Source organism: Homalodisca vitripennis, chromosome 5 (assembly GCF_021130785.1).
Source record: "Homalodisca vitripennis isolate AUS2020 chromosome 5, UT_GWSS_2.1, whole genome shotgun sequence".
Lineage (NCBI taxonomy): Eukaryota > Metazoa > Arthropoda > Insecta > Hemiptera > Cicadellidae > Homalodisca > Homalodisca vitripennis.
In genome coordinates this window covers 69,645,037-69,664,398 of record NC_060211.1, presented here as the reverse complement: position 1 = coordinate 69,664,398, position 19,362 = coordinate 69,645,037, and the positions used below count along the sequence as shown (strand labels likewise).

At 30.3% G+C, this 19,362-nt stretch overlaps 1 protein-coding gene across 1 annotated transcript in view; it reads left to right on the top strand.

The window, feature by feature from the left end:
- The first annotated feature begins 592 nt into the window (after positions 1–592).
- The window catches only part of LOC124363506, a 36,661-nt gene continuing 17,891 nt past the window's right edge, over positions 593–19,362 (top strand). Inside the window, exon 1 of the mRNA XM_046818754.1 lies at positions 593–929. Coding sequence (XP_046674710.1) covers positions 593–929 — 337 coding nt within the window. The remainder of the gene's footprint in view (positions 930–19,362) is intronic.

Here is a 19,362-nt window from a genome sequence, read left to right as displayed (position 1 = left end):
CCATAATCGTCAGTATTTAAGATGTATATGTGTAAATATGAAGTATAATTGAAGATCACGGGATTGTTTTGTAATGATTTCAGATTGTTTTCTGTCATAATTTCTGCCTACGGGATTCTTAAACACTATCGTGGAAGGCAGTGAATTTATAGCTATTTTATCTTTCACATCCCTTAGTTTGGTGCTTTTCAGGCAAGTCATAGCTGGTAGTGATGACGGTGGTCCAGTGTTCAGAGTCGATAAATAAGTTTAAAAGTCCCGAAATGTTATTGTTTTTAACATTTTGCATCTATTTTCTGTTTTTTAATTTAGGAGAATATATGATTTGAGTAGGAGTACCTATTCGTACCATTATAGAATAACAAGATTCGTGTATTAATTGCATGATAGTTTAATTTATTTATTTGCAACCTTGTTTTGGTATAATTTATGTTAAAAAATTTCATGTACCCAACATAAATAATTAGGACCACGATAAATACCAGGAATAAAATTATATTTGGATTTTAAGTATATATATCCATTCATTGTGACGCTTAGGAACAAGTTAGAAGAGGTAGTAGAGATGATGAAGAGAAGAAGAATAAACATAATGGGAATCAGTGAAACAAAGTGGAAAGGTAGTGGAAGTAGAGAAGTGGGACAGGGATACAGGATTTGGTGGTCTGGAGGAGAAATTGGAAGAAGAAATGGAGTAGCTATAGTCATGGACAAAAAGATGACAAGCAGAGTGATGAAAGTGGATGTGGTAAGTGAAAGAATTATTAAGGTTACGGTCAGAATGGAGGGGGAGATAATGGACATAATACAGGTATACGCACCACAAACAGGATGCACGGACGATGAGAAGAGAGAGTTTGAAGAGGATCTGGAAAGACAAGTAAAAGAAGAGAGAACAATAATAATTGGGGATTTTAACGCACAAGTGGGTAAGTTTAGACAAGGATATGAAGAGGTAATGGGATGTTATGGAGTAGGAACAAGGAATTTAGAAGAAGAAAATTTACTGGATTTTTGTTTAAGGAATGATATAGTGATAGGGAACACCTGGAACAAGAAAAGGGATAGCCACAAATACACAAGATACAATTGGAATGGTGAACAGCCAAGTTTAATAGATTATATATTAGTGAGGAAATGCCTGCAGCCATACATGGCAGATGTAAAAGTTATACCCAGTGAAAGTATGGGAGGAGATCACAGGCTGGTGGTAGCTGATTTTCAAAGAATGAGGTTTGGAAAGGATACATGCAAAAGACTAACAAGAATCAAGACATGGAAGTTAAAAGATACGAAAGTTAGAGAGGAGTTTGTAAATAACATTAGAGGAACGATACCCAAGGGGGAGGTCAAAACAGGAGAGGAGGAATGGACAAATTTCAAGAATGCTATAGTCAAAGCTGCAGAAGAAACATGTGGACGAACTTCAGGTAAAAGAAGGGATAAAGAGACCCCTTGGTGGAATGAAAGAATTGCTGAAGCAGTTAAAAACAAAAATAGAGCTTGGCGAGAATGGTTTAAGGATAGGTCAAATGAAAAGAGGGATAAATGGAAGAGACTTGCAAGGGCATCAGCAAAGATGATGAAGGAGGCAAAGGAGAGGACATGGAAGGATTTTGAAGAAAAACTGAAATCAAACTTCAAAGGAAATAAGAAGATTTTTTATGGGGTGATAAGGAACAAGACGAAACCTAAAGAAATGTTGACTAAGGTGGTGGATGTTTCAGGGGAAATCAAATGGGAGGAGAAAGAGGTTTTGAAGACGTGGAAAGAGTATTTTAAGGAACTACTGGAAGGAACAGAAAATTTAGAGGAAGGAAGAGATATGACAGAGGAGACAGAAGATGAAGAGGATTTTTGTATGTGCGAATTGGAAAAAGCGGTTAAAGAGATGAAAGAGGGGAAATCTGCGGGAATAGACGAGCTGACGGCTGAGATGATAAAGGCGGCGGGCCCATTGGGAATTCAATGGTTGTACAGAGTGATGAGAGTGATTTGGAAGGAAAAGAAGATACCAGAAGACTGGAAAATGGGAATAATAGTGCCGATTTTTAAGAAAGGCAATAAGCAAAAATGCGAGAATTACAGGGGAATAACTTTGTTGTGCCATACACAAAAAATTTATGAAAAAATACTGTTGCAGAAAATTAGACCAGTACTGGAAGAAACAGGAAGAGAGGAGCAATGTGGTTTTAGGAGAGGTAGGTCAACGGTGGATGCTATTTTTGTGATGAGACAAGTGTTAGAAAAGAGGTGGGAATACGGAAAAGATACAATGGTAGCGTTTATAGACCTACAGAAGGCATATGATAAGGTACTGAGAGAAAGGATATGGGAGAGTATGAGAAAGAGAGGATTGCGTGAGGGAATAGTAGAAAGAATAAAGAACCTGTACGGCATATGTAAAAACAGGGTAAGAATTGAAGAAAAATATACAGATACTTTTAAAACAGAGAGAGGAGTAAGGCAGGGAAGCATATTGTCACCTTTCCTTTTCAATATTATAATGGATGAAATTATTCTAGAAGTACAAGGAAACAGAGGAGCAGAAGAACTTAAGACAATAGCATATGCGGATGACATAATGATATGGGAAAATAGGGAAGAAGAGTTAGAACGAGAGTTAAACAAATGGGCAAAAGTGGCGAAGAAATATGGTTTAGAGATGAACATACAAAAATGTAAAGTAATGAAAGTAGAGAGAAGGGATGGAAATAACAAAGACGTGTTAGTTGAAGGAAAAAGACTTGAAAAGGTGAAGGAATTCTGTTATTTAGGAAGTATCATAACAGATAGGGGCACAATAAGAGAAGAGATAGGAAACAGAATATGGAAGAGTGGAAAGTTTTTCAATATGGTAAAGAAGATTGTGTGGAGTTGGAACATTGGGAAAGAATCAAAAGTATTGATGTATAAATCTTATTTCCAACCAATTTTATTATATGGAGCAGTGACGTGGACGTGGACTAAAAATGATTTAAGCAGATTGCAAGCTGCAGAAATGAGATTTTTAAGAGGGATAGAGAAGACTACAAGAAGAGATAGAATAAGGAACGAAAAAACTAGAGAAAGATTGAAGGTAGTTTCACTGCAAGAGACAATGGAAGGAAGAAGAATACAGTGGATGGGGCATGTGAAGAGGATGGGAGATAATAGAATGCCTAGAATAGCACTGGAGAAGGAGGAAGGAGGAAGAAGACCAAGAGGAAGACCGAGAGGAAGATGGGAGGACCAAGTGTGGAAAGACATAGAGAGAAGGGGACTACAGAAGATACAGGTGGATGAAGAGGAGACCTGGAACGATAGACTAAAGTGGAGGAGGCTGTGTACGACGACCCGTGAGAACGGAAACGTCTGACGATGATGATGATGATGATATCCATTCACAATTTACAGGACAGTGTTATTCATTAGGCTCAAAAGGCATTATATTGTGTACAAAAATAAGCTGTGATTGTTTTTTGTATGAATGTGGAAGTTCGTTGATATAAAAGTAGTGATCTATAAGTATTTTTGGTTTTGATGTTTTTAATATTTACGAGTCCTTTATATTGTTTGAGTCATCATAACACTAATTATTATAAAAAATTGTATTGCCGTACATTGAAATAAATAATAATATATTGAGTCTCATAATAAGTGCAATATAATTAAAGTGCAATCTGGAACTGAATGCATATCATTTATAATATATTTGCCTTTTAATTCGGCTAATTACAGGGGAGGGGAAACCAGTAATCCACTTCAAAAATATAACCGTATGAATTGCGGCTTACTTTCTCATTACGTGTGCTTTTTCATAAGAAATTGCACAAACATTAGCCAGTGCCAGCTAACTTATATGTACATCTACTTTGTATAACGTTCTTTAACCGAAATAACAATGCGTTTCGGTTATTATATCAAAGTTCATCAAGCTTTTTATATCTATATGCACACAAATCTGTATATGATTTTAAGATTATAAACCAACCTTAAAGATATTTGCTGCTATCGAGTCTCAAACATTGTGAATTATCATATGTAGGGATTTAATATTCTATCTCCTAGAGTCAAAAGAGTTATGATGGGATTAAACAAATTGTTTAGTCGAGATGTTCTTTACACAGTATTAGGCATGACTTAGAAGAAATGAACGAAATCTTCAGACGCTTATTGATCAGATCACCATTATGAAAACGACCACTGATCTATAAGATTGCATTTAAAAGCCGTGTTAAAATAAAATTTTCGAGGTTTTCTAATATTTTTATAACAAAACAAAACATATTTTTAGACAATATAACATTTAAATTATTAGTCTTTAATTTATTAACATCAGTATTGTTACTTTTTTGACCTTAATTGTTATAGAAGTATTTCAATTTGATTTCCCCTGGTGGTCCGATAAAGTCCTATTTCCCTATCTTATTTATTTACAAAGTTTATATAAACCGTTATAAAAACTATCAATCAGGCCACATACCACCGTCATGATTCCGCCATTATTCTTACGCTTTATTAGTAAATTCTTTGTTCAGTGGTAAACATAATTAATTTTATGTAACGTGCAAACAGACTGTACTTGGCCGGGAACACTGTGAAAATGAAATGATGACCAGATGGCAGCAGTTATGACAACTGGTCCATTGTCCACTATAGACAAGGAGCCGAGTGTCTATTTGTTCTATATAAGTATAATATTTTTTTAGAAATAGGGAATTTTTTCTTAAGAAAGAAATCGATTATCAGCTGTGCTAATTTTGGTGAAGGTCTATATTTGACAGTATTACAAGGGTTACAATTAAGAAGCGATATTTACTTTCTCAAGTAATACAAATATACAGTTCTACATTTTATACTTAATATATAATAAGTAGTAATACGTAAAAAAACTGAATAAAATAATTTTCCGATTAATAATTAACGTTTCCTCGGAAACAACTTAACATTTTAGATGTATTCGTTTTCCTCCGATTTGCTTTAGTAATATTTTCTTAGTGTTAGGCGTTTTGTATGCTTATATTTTGAAATGTAATTAAAACTGAATAAATTATTTTTCCAAAGAATAATTTATGTTTACTAGGAAATCACTTAGAATTTTTGTAGGTTTGATATAATTTTATTTTCATTACTACATGTGTATACATATCTAGTTAGGTTTGATTTAGCGGTAGGCGTTTATTATATTAAAATATGAAAATGTGATTAAAACTGCATAATTTTTTTTCCAACAATAAATAACGTTTCGTAGGAAACTACTTAAAATTTTGGTAGGTTGCGCTATATTCGATTTGTGTTAGTAATGGTGTTTTACTTTCTAGTTTTATAAATTTTACGTTAGGTATGTAATATATTGTAATGTGACTAAATCTGAATAAATTATTTTTACATAAATAAAGTATGTTTCCTTGGAAACCACGAAATATATCGTTAGTTTCGATATCTTTTGATTTGTTATAACAATAGTGTGTCAATATTTATTTGGCTGAGATTTATCGTTAGGCGTTTTATATATCATAAGTAGTTCTACGTGAAAAAAGATAAATAAAATAATTTTCCGATTAATAATTAACGTTTCCTAGGAAACAACTTAAAATTTTCGATGTATTTGTTATCCTTCGATTTGTATTAGTAATATATTCTTAGTATCTATTTTGCTGAGATTTAGTGTTACGCGTTTTCTATTAAAATATTTTAAAATTTGATTGAAACTGAATAAATTATTATTTTAAAGAATAATTGACGTTTCCTAGTAAACCACTTAAAATTTTCGTAGATTTGATATAATTCTATTTGTATTAGTGCATATGTCTTAAAATCTAGTTAGGTTTAATTTAGCGTTAGGCGTTTATTATAATATTAATATATGGAAATGTGATTAAAACTGAATACATTTTTTCCAAAATAAATTACTTTTCCCCGGAAACGACTTAAAATTTTTGTAGGTTGCGATGTATTCGATTTGTGTTAGTAATGGTGTCTTACTATCTAGTTTTCTGAATTTAATGTTAGGCATGTAATATAATGTAAAATATTGTCATGTGACTAAAACTGAATAATTAATTTTTCTAAAAATAAAGTATGTGTCCTTGGAAACCACTAAATATGTTCGTTAGTTTCGATATATTTTGATTTGTTATAACAATAGTGTGTTACTACTTAGTTAGCTGAGATTTATCGTTAGGCGTTTAAAACCGATGGTGAAAAAATAAACTAAATAGTTTTATATAGTTATATCAACTAAATATTTATACTGAAATACACCGCTCTAACGGTTTGTATAGTGTTATATCTTACAATAATTTACTTTTACTACGTGTCGGATTATAGTTGTAATATATGTGCAAACTAAGAATAATGTTATCTAAAAATTACAATTTCATATTTTAAACCTATTGATATCCTCTTATTTTAACCTGCACCAGTTTTACATAAAGAAAATACCTCTCTATTTCAAGACAGATCTAGGTTATGTACGTTACTGTGGAAATTAAGTCTTGATACTTAGACTATTAGCCTTCCCCTACTAGGAACGGCTTGACCCACTACTAGGAGTAGCATTTCTTTTATAATAGCAATTAAATAATGGTTGTATTCCCATTTTTTATTTATAAGCTTTAACATGCTTTTCAAAGGAAGAGTACTTACAGTATTAATATCGTACTTTTAAATAGCTTGAAATTGACGCGTGCAAAACTCTAAGACACCTTTCAAGGTTTAAGAACTTTGAATGTGCTGCACCACTAACTAAGACGCCATAAACAGTAAGTTAAGTAAGTCCAATTTTAATCTTGGTAACTTACTAACTTAAAGAAATGTTAATATTCCTGCAATCTATTTTTATACTTTACGAATTATTTAATTTGGTTGCTATTAGCCCATTAAAACCAGTAAAATAGAATAATTAGCACGTTAATGAACCTATGGTTTATCCTAAACTCGATATTAGTGCTATTAAACTGTTAACAGAATAATTAAAAAGCATAAGAATATTTTGTAAAGGATATATCAAGAGCCCAACAAAAGTTCAAGGGCTTTTTGGCTCCCGTAGAGGTAAATGCAGAAAAGGTGAAAATGGACAGGTTGCTTTGACCTACAAAAATATAAAATTTATCTGCCCGATGTGCGTTTTGTAAGAATTATTGAGTTCTAATTAATATTATGATCACGTGAGATGTACAAACACCCCAGTTAATACTTCCCCTTATCATTCTTTTCTCATTGAAAAGTAATAGAACACTGCTTGCTAAGAATAAATAGATGTTTCCTAAATTGTGTGGTACGGTTTATTTGTAATTATTTGGCATACAGATCTAATATGAAATGTAATTAAACTTTCATGAAGTAATGGGAATTCTAACGATTAACATGACTCGTTTTTACGCTCAAGCCACTAATGTTTCAACTGAGTCGTTCACATACAGATGGTTGTGCCTTTCCGGACATATCGTACTTTGGACACCTTACTATAAGAAATATATCACGATAATAATAATAATAATTTATGATAATGTACCTAGTTACTTATACAGCATCTTACTACCAGTATAGATACACACGTATTGAACAACAATTAATAGCCCGTATGAAGTAGAGAAACCTCCCAATCCGCCATCTTATTAACAAAAGGGTCATGTCCAGAGAAGCCCAACACGATGAGGGTTTACCCCGTGTGCTCTGACACCTCATCTTGTCGTCTTGAGCCTTCAATAATACCTCATATGTAGGAAGATATCCAGGCATATGACAAAAATTTAAATTTGGATTTGGAAAATATATGTGTTTTAATTCAATGATTAATCGTTTTTATATGTAGTACTATAAAGTAAAATTAATTTTATTTCATAAAAATCCATACATACGAGACCAATCTCGTAAATGTATCAATTCAGCTGAAAGAAAAATAACAAAATGTTGAAACCATATAACTTAAAATGGTTGTATAAATTACTTCTTAATTTCTACAGTTAGCTCTATGTGTCGGAATATAAAAGTAAATCATCAAAAATCATTTTAACGACATGGTAGGAGTACGCTACAAAATGTGTCGCATAACAGGCTTCGCTATAAGGTTCCATGAAACTTTTTAATAGCTCATTTCATTCTAAAGATATCCTGCAGTCAGACATACAGCCATACTTGTAAATGTAAAGTGTACTTATTCTTGGGACCAATAAACTATGTTACCTGCTATTAAAGTGAAAAAAATCATTAAATTAACTACTTTTAAAGAAAATGTAATATAAAAAAACCAAAAATAGAAAAAAAAAAAAAAAATTTTCTAAGTCTGTCTGCCCTTAAGGAAGTTTTGAATAGAGTAAATTTTAATTTTCAACAAAATTAAGAATTTTTTTACTATTAATTATTTTTTTTATTTATTACAAGCAATATGCACCTACAAAATTATGTTTATTTATTTTTTATTTTTAATAGTCATTTAAATACTGGCAAAGCACATGTTTCACAAAGTATTCTACATTGAAATATTATTTATCTAGGTAATCTAATTAGTTTAATACGTTTATTCTAAACATACGGAAACATCAAACAGGTTATTAAAAATCCTTTTTAGTGCTAATGATGTTGATCTTTTCATTGAAAAAAACAGCGAAAACAAATTTATGAAATGTACAAATTTTATCATTTAAGTACTAAAATATATGACTGATTACAGTTCTCCTACCAAAATTGATTTTCATATATATATATATATATATATATATATATATATATATATATATATATATAAACTTATTACTCAAACAGTGTATACCATTAGATAAATGTCACAACATTAAATCACATCGATATCTTCCGGACATACAGTCATAATGAGGATTAAATTTAGCCATTTAAATTCCAAATGGAAATTTAATGTGCATCTATTTTATTTACTAACGATTAACACGTTCTAATGTTACACTCTTCCAATCTTTTCTGTTATTATCTGAACATCCCTTTTGGTAGGAGAACTATAATCAGTCATATAGGTTGGAAATATTCCTTGCAGCTCAGGTGGAGGAAGCAGGTAGATTATGAAACTGATATATTATCATTTATTCTCAGAATATCTGCAAGAACTAAATATCTCGAAAAACCTTCGCGATAAAATATAAAAAAAGTTAATGAAGTCTTATGAGCCTCATACAACATTTTATTTTTCTCCTAGGCTAATGAATTATGGCGTTGGGAATTATTTTCATATTTAGAAACTTTTTAACGTGTGACATACTAAAAATCTGAGCTAAAATATCAGTAAATGTATGATATTTCAAAAAACATATCATCTGTAATCGTTAATGTTATATAAATTCAACATATTCAAGATTGAGTGGATGCATGTCCATCCATAGGCTATAACTGAAGGTTATTTAATCCTATAAGACATTAGGCTAACACAAGTTATCTTTTTCTTTCCAGGGGGTTGTAAATATTTCATTCCTGTACTATTTATGTGTGCCCATTCCATATGTAAAGATTAAACTGTATTGAACATTTGATATCTTGCATTCAACCAAAGTAAAGCCTGCCTGTTAGGTGACCGTGGTGTATTGTATTCATTTTATTAACGCGTTGTTTTATAAAACGTTGAGGGAATAAGAAATATTTATTTGAAATAATAAGAAAATAATAATAACATTCCGGAAGCACACGTTTGTAAAACATTAATGGATTTATAATTAAAACTTATTCATATACTCATTTATTGATCCCCCTTACGCTCAGGTCCACGCCATTGCTCTCGGCGCCCGATGCCATATTATCCAAGAAGAGTGTTTTAAAAAAAGCTGAATAGAACCGTGTCCGGCCTTCCAGTTCTTTAATGATGTTTGAAGGGAATTCCAAGATCTGAATGAGTTTAGAAAGAAGGATTTGTTACATATCATGGTTCTATGACATGGAATCCACAGCGTATACAATTCAGTGCGGGTAATTCTTGCGCTTCCATTTTTATACACACATTTGAAATTTTTACTAAATATTGCGTGAACCCATTCTTAAGAATGACCTATGTCACATTAAATTTCAAATATTTCTCCAATAATTTAATTTTATAATTGAAATACGAATACAATAAGGGGTAATACGGCCATATTTTTGCGTAGTTAAACATAAATAGAATGCAATAATTTTGAATTCTTTCACATTTTTTCTTCAAAAACACAGTCATGGCATTAATAATTGATTTTTAGTAATTAAAGAAATATATGTCAGTCTATAAGTAACAGTTTAATAAGAAATGTGAGTGAGTAACAAAAAACATTTTTAAAAGTATCTTTTATACGCTCAAACCAGTCCATCGTGAAGTTAATAGTAGTCCCAAACTTAGAATACTGCAGGAAGGTATCGAAATTCTGCTTACTCTCATTTCTGTACATTTTTATTGTCAGTTATTATAATGTGCAATTAAAGAAATAGATATATACTTCTATGAATGATACTTACAGTTTTCTTACCATTATCAATTTACATCAAACTAAAAAGTTGTTAAATAAACAATTCATCTTAATGCCAATTCTGCTGGCGTGTGTCAGACGGTACAGTGTGACATTTTATTAAATTGTCACTTTGATAACCTTATTCACAGGATAATTCTTGATCTAGTGCTGGGCAGTTTTTGCAGTAATAAACTACCATTAGGTATCAGTAATTTATAATTCTGTAATAAATCTTTTTAACAGAGGAGTCAAAGATAAAAAAAATCATATTGAAGATACTTAGTGTCTTACTTCCTGGAGGGGTCTGTAAAGCGAAGATATTAACTATTATATATGATAGAACTAGACCTCACTGACAAAATGTCTATCAAAAAGAAAAGCCTTTTTATGAAAGCAATCTTGTCTAATAGTTATTTTATGTACATTTTTTTAATCAATATTTAACAATTAAATAAAAGATAGAAAAAAAACAATGTTTAGATTTTAAATATGTAGTTTTATAGTACAAGTGGTGTACTCTCAAAATGTAAATTCTTTGGTCACCACTGCTTATAATCTAACTGTTATTTTTAAAGCTAGGGTGATGTAAAAATATACCTGTATCATATAATATTAAAAATAACCATGAGCTAGTAGAGTAGGTATTATCTAAAAAATATCCAATGCAAAATAATAGGTAAGCCATGATCACTAGAGAGAAAGCCATAAAAAATACTTAATATTCTATTAGGTACCTTTGTACAAAGGCCAGCATTTTCATAATCTAAAATTTCAAGCATCTTCTCTTTGCTAATCCCTATCCCCAAGAATCAACAACTGTAGTGAATAGAAATACTGTTCGTATATCTTCTTCCCCTAAACATAAAACAATTTCCTTTATATTGCCTCCTGGACGATATTCTTATGTCATTCTGCATGATCAGCCAAGTTGAGACCGGCATCTTAGAGTAAAAAAGGTTGTTATTCAGTTTTGTCTCTATTTAACAATTTTTATTGCATTTAACGGCGTCTATAGCAGAAAATAACTTTTTGGCTGAATAGGATAAAGAAATCATATTTCGTTTTATAGTTTCAATATCAAGGTCTCCACGGAGCTTTAACCAGAATTTTCTAATTGTAAGTTTGGATTTCAAAACATACTCAGAGAGTTCTCTGCAATGGCCATAAGAGGTTCTTGGTTATATATCTCTATTCATATATTGGATCATCTTATAACAATACAAATATTTATGATGGGGTAGATCTAACATATCCTTGGATACAAAATGTAACCGTAATTTAACAATGCCACTCGATCTAATAAACATATGGAACCGTTGGAAATGCATTGTTATTATCATGTAAGCCAATAATAAAATTTTTTTAAGTCCATTTAGTATAGTTTTGTAAATCCGAGATCTAAGATAACGTACAAAACATTCAGCAGTATAGATTAATGATGCATTGATGTTGTCAAGTACAGGAATGTAATTAGAACGTACCAAGATATTGATGAGCTTGCTTTTGTGTTAGTAATTTTTCTTCATGCATAATAGCCTATACAATAAACCAGCTTTGATGATCGTAAAACAATGAAGTGAAAATAAAACATTGTTATTCTTTATCCAAAATCGTATTAAACTTTTCAACAAGTAAAAATGTATTACATTCTTGAAGCTCTTTTCTTATTGGAAATTATATATTAATTTAAACAAACTCTCCAATAATATAAGTTTTTATTTTAGTGAGGCCTTTCGTACTCAATGAGAACATCTTCGGACATGGATTGCCTTGATATTTTTTAACGTAATTCACCATATATGCCGTGTTCCACTAAACGTGTTAATAACTGGTTTTATATGTAATTACACAAATCTATTCAACAAAATTGCCTAAAAGTTTTTAACACAACATTATAGCTATGTTGTATGTTTCAAATATTTTGCCCTTAACATATTACTTTTTCGTATTTAACATAAGATATAATAAAATAGGATACGTAAATGTCCTCAAATATGTTCTTAAAGATAAATATAAAAATGACGCCATTAAATAAATAAAGATTTATTAAAACAAATTAAAAACTTCTACAGAACCAGGCGATGCAACTATATTACCATTTACGAACCGTTAAAAAATTATTAAAAGTTACAGGACAATAACAAATTCACATATCAGGACTTTAAAATGATTATAACTATTGTAATGGGCTAATTCATTTTCATTTTATAATTTAATGATGCATATTTATGACAAATCTGTTTTATAGTAAATACATTTATTCAAATCGCTATATTTATATTAATTAGCCTCTTACAATACCTGCAAGTACGGATGGTTAAAAAGCTCCTGTATTGTATTGTTCTAACATATCATTAATCAGCATAACATCATCCAATTATCTGTGCACGAAAGTTAATTCAGAAATGAATTTAACGCAAGTAATACATTGTGTTATAGAGGAGGGCCTCCGTTTGACAAGATTTTAACATGCTCGAGTGAAAAGCCTTTCTGATTTATTTGTATGAACAATGTATTTGATTCTCGATAAACAGATGATCTAGATATTTTTTTAATTTGTACAGATTTAACCTTCTATCCTCAATATTAAAAACAACCGTTTTCAGAATATCAGTTACTACAAGACACCAACCATTAAAGTGCATAAGATATGTGCGGATACCAAACTGTTGCGTATTAACCAACCGTTTTTTCTTCAAGATATATAAACGTTTGTTCTTCACGATTTTTTATTCTGCCGATTTTTCATTCTAGTTAAGGGTCGTCTGTTACTTGTACTGGCACTCAAAAATCTGTCAAACAAGTCAAGTTGAAACGCCCATTGCCCACAGATGGGTTTAAAGCTCCAATATTCAGTTTGTTTTAAATCTCTTTATTTTGAAGATATTACTTAATGTGACTTGCTGTTATTATGATATTTATATAGACAATTTACTTGCGGAACCAGATTTGGTATTATTTATTTTGCACTATAAAAGAATACACCAAAAGCATTTTTGATCTGATTTAACCTAAAACACCTTGCACTTACTCCCGTCAACATGTACTTACCTTATTGAAGGATTTTATATGAGTACGACTTTTTTATAGATAGGCCAAATATAAATCAATAATGGTGCAAGTCACTCTAAGAGATACTCAGCAAAATTTCCGGCAATCCTTTGGTAATCTCAACAGGTCACCAAAGCCTAACTTTACGTAAAATATCATAAAAGAATTAACTTTTAAAGGCATTTAAAAATAACATAAAAACCACCCTATTGAGTCTTTGAATTCATACGCATTTAAAAGCGAAGAGGAAAGCCAACAGGCAGTTAAGTTAGGCTTCCCGATATTCAACGTATTACGGGAAGATTTATGGCGCAAAGCTTTCACACAGATGATCCTTACTGCATTCTTACTCAGAAAATCTGGCATTTCTTCTCGTGTATAAGAGTAAAGTCTTTGTGAACATGATTTAAATCGACCTAAATAGCATTTATTACTAAATAATAAATTATTTAAAAAATATTGCTATAGCATAGATTAAGCTGCATTAATTTTAATAAAGGATACACTGATATTGCATTTTTAATAGTTTATTTTTTATTGAAAGAGTGTTTGTATTTAATAGAATTTGAAGCAAATTCAATTCGAAATGAAACTTCTTGCTGATAAACATTTTATCTGAGAAAGAATTTTGTCTGCATTGATAAATACTGAAAATTAGTCGAAGCATTCATTTATTTCAGTTGTCAGAGATCTACAGTCTAACTTCCAGAACAAGTCCAGAGATGATTTTATTATTAATTATACGGATATGAATGATTCATAATCGTCCGGGTTTGTAAACATGCGGAATATTAATACATAAGAGCTCCAATATTTGCATCCTTATTAACCAAGCGTTTTTGTAGACACATTTGCATATGTAGCCTAAACTAAATACAATGACAAGTTTAAATTCTTTAACTAAAATATATCAAATATCTATTGATGTTATGATACAATATTATGAATCCATTAATTATATAACAGTACATAAAGTGTCATATGATGGGTATACTAAGGATTGCCACATAATGATTACGTGTAATTGCAATATTTCGGTTTTAATAATTCCACTAGTTACAATTATTGCAATCAAACATTTTTTAAAGATAGGCTTTGAATATCTCCAATTCACTAAATATATTATTACGTCAGGATATTTTGTTGCTATAAAATTGTTTAAATACATAATACTATAAAAACAATTTGTAATTACTTAAAATAAAATTGTGTGCAGCTCTTCAGCTAATAATGAAGGTAAACTATTATTACACTAAGTGTATTAATATGTCTTATCATTTACTGATAAGTGTTATCAAGTAAATGGTTAAAATTTTATATTTTATGAAGTTTTTTTCTTAAAACGTTCTTCTTTAATGCAAACATTTCTACAGATGAAACTTTGTTGGAAATTATCAACATCACCTTCGATTTATATAGTTATTAATATATTTATTAATTTTAACTTAGTCTTTCATAAATGTCATAATCTCATTCGTTTTTGGGTTTGCTACAAATCTCCTTTTAATTATGAGAAATCTCAGTGTTGGGGTTACATATGCAGATTATAATATGATACTCCAAGGTATTTCTTTTCCGGTTCAGTATAGGAAAAGTAACTTTATATTCCTATTTACATTTAAATAAACAATATTTAGTTGAAACACCTCAATATTACCTATAAACAATGTCTGTAACCTTTTCAAACGTTTGAAACAGTCACTTAAATATAGAAAGGGTGGGTCTTGAAAATTCACACATTCTACATTATTACGTTTTTAACATGAACTAGCTTTACTTATCTTTAAACAATAGATGATGAAAAAGACGTTTACACTTATTTATTTCAATACAGATTTTTCAGTTTTTAACTTCCGTTACGTTTTACATGACAGAATATTCTTGTAAACTACATCAACGTATACCTTAACTGGCCATGTTTTTTCTCAGAACGAATTGTTATACTGTAGGTAACTTAGGTATATTTTTACCCTACCCACACGTAATACGTTAAATTGTTATTTATAAAAAAATGAATAGTTAAATTCGACAATTTATACTTGCATAATACAGTTTTCACAATTCCACGAAAACATAAACATTTATCTCACTTAGAAATCTTTATTTTATAGAATCATTTTTTTACTACATGATATTTAATGTGATAAAAATAGAGGAGCAAATTCTATAAATTATTGTGAATAGATGACTATAACATATTATTATGTCTCACTAATATAAATATGAAGGCTATAAAACTGGATGCTGGTTTTTTAGTTAGTCCAACTGTTGACTTGTTAATAAAGTTAGTACAAACCAACACCCAAGTGGTATACAGTAAGCACAATATGGTTTACAAAAGATAAGGTCTTCTGTTTTATGGACACTCCAGTGCAATTAGTGCATAAAATGGGTAGCATGCAAAGGCAGTATGTGATTGGTTTAACCGAGTACTGGTTCTTCCTCAGGATACAGGAGTATAATAATATATCAGGATTAAAGGCATATAGCTCACAAGCCGATCTTCTTAATGACAGATTAGCATAATCACTAATAGTTTTCTGAAGTAGTTTTCTATAAGTGGATCAGAGGAATAAGGCTAAAGTTGATCTAAGTAAAGATTTGGTAAAGTCACATTATGCCAAATAATCAGTTTATCCTTGAATTACGTAAAGGATGGATCCTAGCAGAGTTATGTCCAAATAAAAATTATGAGAAACAGCAAGATAGAATTGTATTGCAGTGAAATATTTTTAGTCACTTGAATAAGACCATTGGTACTGTATTTAAAAATAATTTTTATTTAGTTTGAATTCTAGTCGTATCGATCTATATTATCAGGACATTCTACACTATCTAATCTGAATCTAAAAAAAATATTTTAAAATATTTTGTTCAAGTTGGGCTTTGCCTTCATATACATAAAAATAGTGAAAACGCTACTCAGACATAAAGCTTTGAATTTGTACATTTGTACAGTATTTATACATTTACGTAACTCTGTCAGGAATAGTACAACTGTTTTAGGTATCTTGGTAGTTCAATATATTCCAAAGCAGTAATTAAAGTAAAGCAAAGTAGTCTTATTTTACCAGGCGAAGTTAGGGCTAAGAAGCCCTCTCTAACACTTAACTTGGGGACCAACGGATTAAAGGTGACTTCCGAACCACCAAGATAAAGTACTCCATATTCCTAAGAGTTAAAATAATTTCAATTGCATTTGCTATTTCGGTTATTTAGTGCCTCAGCTTTATGGGTTGTCTTAGGCTATATAAATACACTACAATTTTAACTCCTAAGTTATATTCAGTACGTTTATAATTGTCATTGCATTTGTTTTCTTTGATATAATGTGTTTAAGTATTAGGTAAACGTTGAATAATTTTATAAATACGTAATTTACATTGATCTAGTTTGTTAAAAGATATACTGGAATCACTGATTTCTACTAAAATTTCAAAATTTTAATATGCATGTCAAATTGAACGGTTTCTTTTACATATTTTACATATGTCTAATTTTAATTAGCCAGAGGCATTGTTTTGCAAATTTATTTTTCTTTAATACGATCGGTTTAATATCTCAAACCACATTATACAAACTGTGAGTATGAAAAACTTGTATTCGTTAAAATCTTGTCTCAAATGTAAACATCATTAAATAGTTTTCCATTTAAGCTCCATAATATTATACTCACGAAAAACATTTCAAATAAAGGATATGTAAATATTATAATAAGCCATAATTACACTCAGAAGATTAATGAAACGATTGGAATACGCCACACCAGTTATCGTGTAACAGGCTTCACCGAGGTTATTGAATGATTTAAAATCTACTTTAATATTTAGGTTGCCTTACGGAAGATATACATGCATGAAATCATTCAGAACAGATGCTAAATTACGCTAAACAATAGTAATTGGTTGAATGTGTACCATACATCTTGTCTATGTATAAATTAAATTTGATCAAGTTTTAAAGTCTACGGAGGAAATATTTCTCTGAATATCTGGTCTCATTTTTGTTCATTAAATAGGTTTTCTTCATTAAAATAGTGTAGGTATATTATTATTTCTGGTGACCTACATATTATTTCAATTACCTACTGGTGACCTTACAGCTATGGAGGGTACTACAACGCAGAGGTACGCTGAAATTAAATCTTGCTACTAGCTTTAAAATTTACTCTATAAATAAAAATGTCACACAGGGAAATCTCATATAACCAGTTACTTCAAAATGTGTTTATTCTTCACTTTCTTGTTTCTATCTTGATTATCCATGAGACAAATGTAAAATTATTCACTAACTCTCAGCAAACCCTCACGCAGTGACATAAACTATCAAAGAACTCAAAGTTCTTCATACTTAGAGAAAACATGGTTTAAAACAGCGTGCTTAATATTGCAAGCCTAGTAGAAGCGTATAACTAATTATAACTCATATTTTTACACAAATATCAGTAACTCATTTTGGATTTAAATGTTCAATTTTAATGGTAATATAAAATCCTTAAATTAGTTATCATCCAATGCCAGCCGGTTACACAGATTTATGATTTCCAGTTTGTAAAATTCTTGAAGTTGTGTAATATATCTGTATTAAATATTACACATTATTCATACTTAGAATAATATTCTCCAAAGAAGAAGTCCTAGTAAAAAATATCATTTCAGTTTCAATTAAATGTTTTTATTTAATCTCACAGTATTAGATTTAATATCTCATCACAAATCAAGTCATTGTGTACCAGAAATTATTTTATACTGAATAAGGAGGTTGCGACCAGAACGCTACTACAACAATCCTTTTTACTGTGGTTTGATTAATTTCAGTTAGTAAAATATACAAACCAATGATTGGATGAGTTTGATAAATGAGTTTGATGGGTTAAGCTTTAATGGATCATTCTCCATTCAGTGTTGTAATTTGCTCCAAACACAATCTAAAAGTGGTATATATCCTGTGCAAGAGCGGTTTACTAAGTAACTATACAATCTAAGCAATTATTGCACTATTAAAAAAACAATAACTTCAGACGACATTGCAGCCCTAATTGATTCGGTATATCTTATCGCAGTGCAATAAAAATATTTTGTAATGCCTTGAAACAGAATCGAAGAGTCTGAAATTGTGTTAGAAGGCTAAATGGTAAAACTCAATGTTCTTAACATATTATACTTGAATACATTCATGTAACACAATTTTTCACAAATTTTCTCGGAACTCACGCAAACCCTTATAAAAATATTTTATAATAATAAAAAGATAAAGTAATACGTAAATAATAATAATATAGCTAACCCATTATACTTCTTAACATACAGTTAAAATGAAAGAGTCCTTAAGAATGGTTTCAAGACGAAGGAAACTAATCCCTACTTTATACGCAACAGTGTGAAATGCTGCCTGAGGCTGATACTCCATCAACATGAGAGATACTTCATCTTCTCTATCCGTTCCTACTGTATGGGTTCCCTTATATCATCCTAGTCAGATATCAAACTAATACAAAGTGGCTTCATTACGGTTTGGACTTTAATACTATGATGTGTCCTATTTCATCAACATTTATTTTAATTAAAACATTAAAATCAAAATGCACAATAATTATTAAAATGTGTATAAGTATTTAAAACATTGAAAAGTGGAAAATGGAGTAGGGATTTTCAAATTTTTAATAATCTTAATTTAACAGTTTCTATCAATTTATTAAAGATTCTTTTTTAATTGGGACTACTTTATATGCCAAACGGAAGACTAATCTAACATAACATATTTATCGGAGTATACATGTGGTCTTTGAAAGTCTCACATATAAAGGGATACTAATGGGCGAGTAATAGAATGATAAATCGAACTGTAGTGTGTAGTGCCGAAATTAATGGACACATTTAATCTTTCTTCA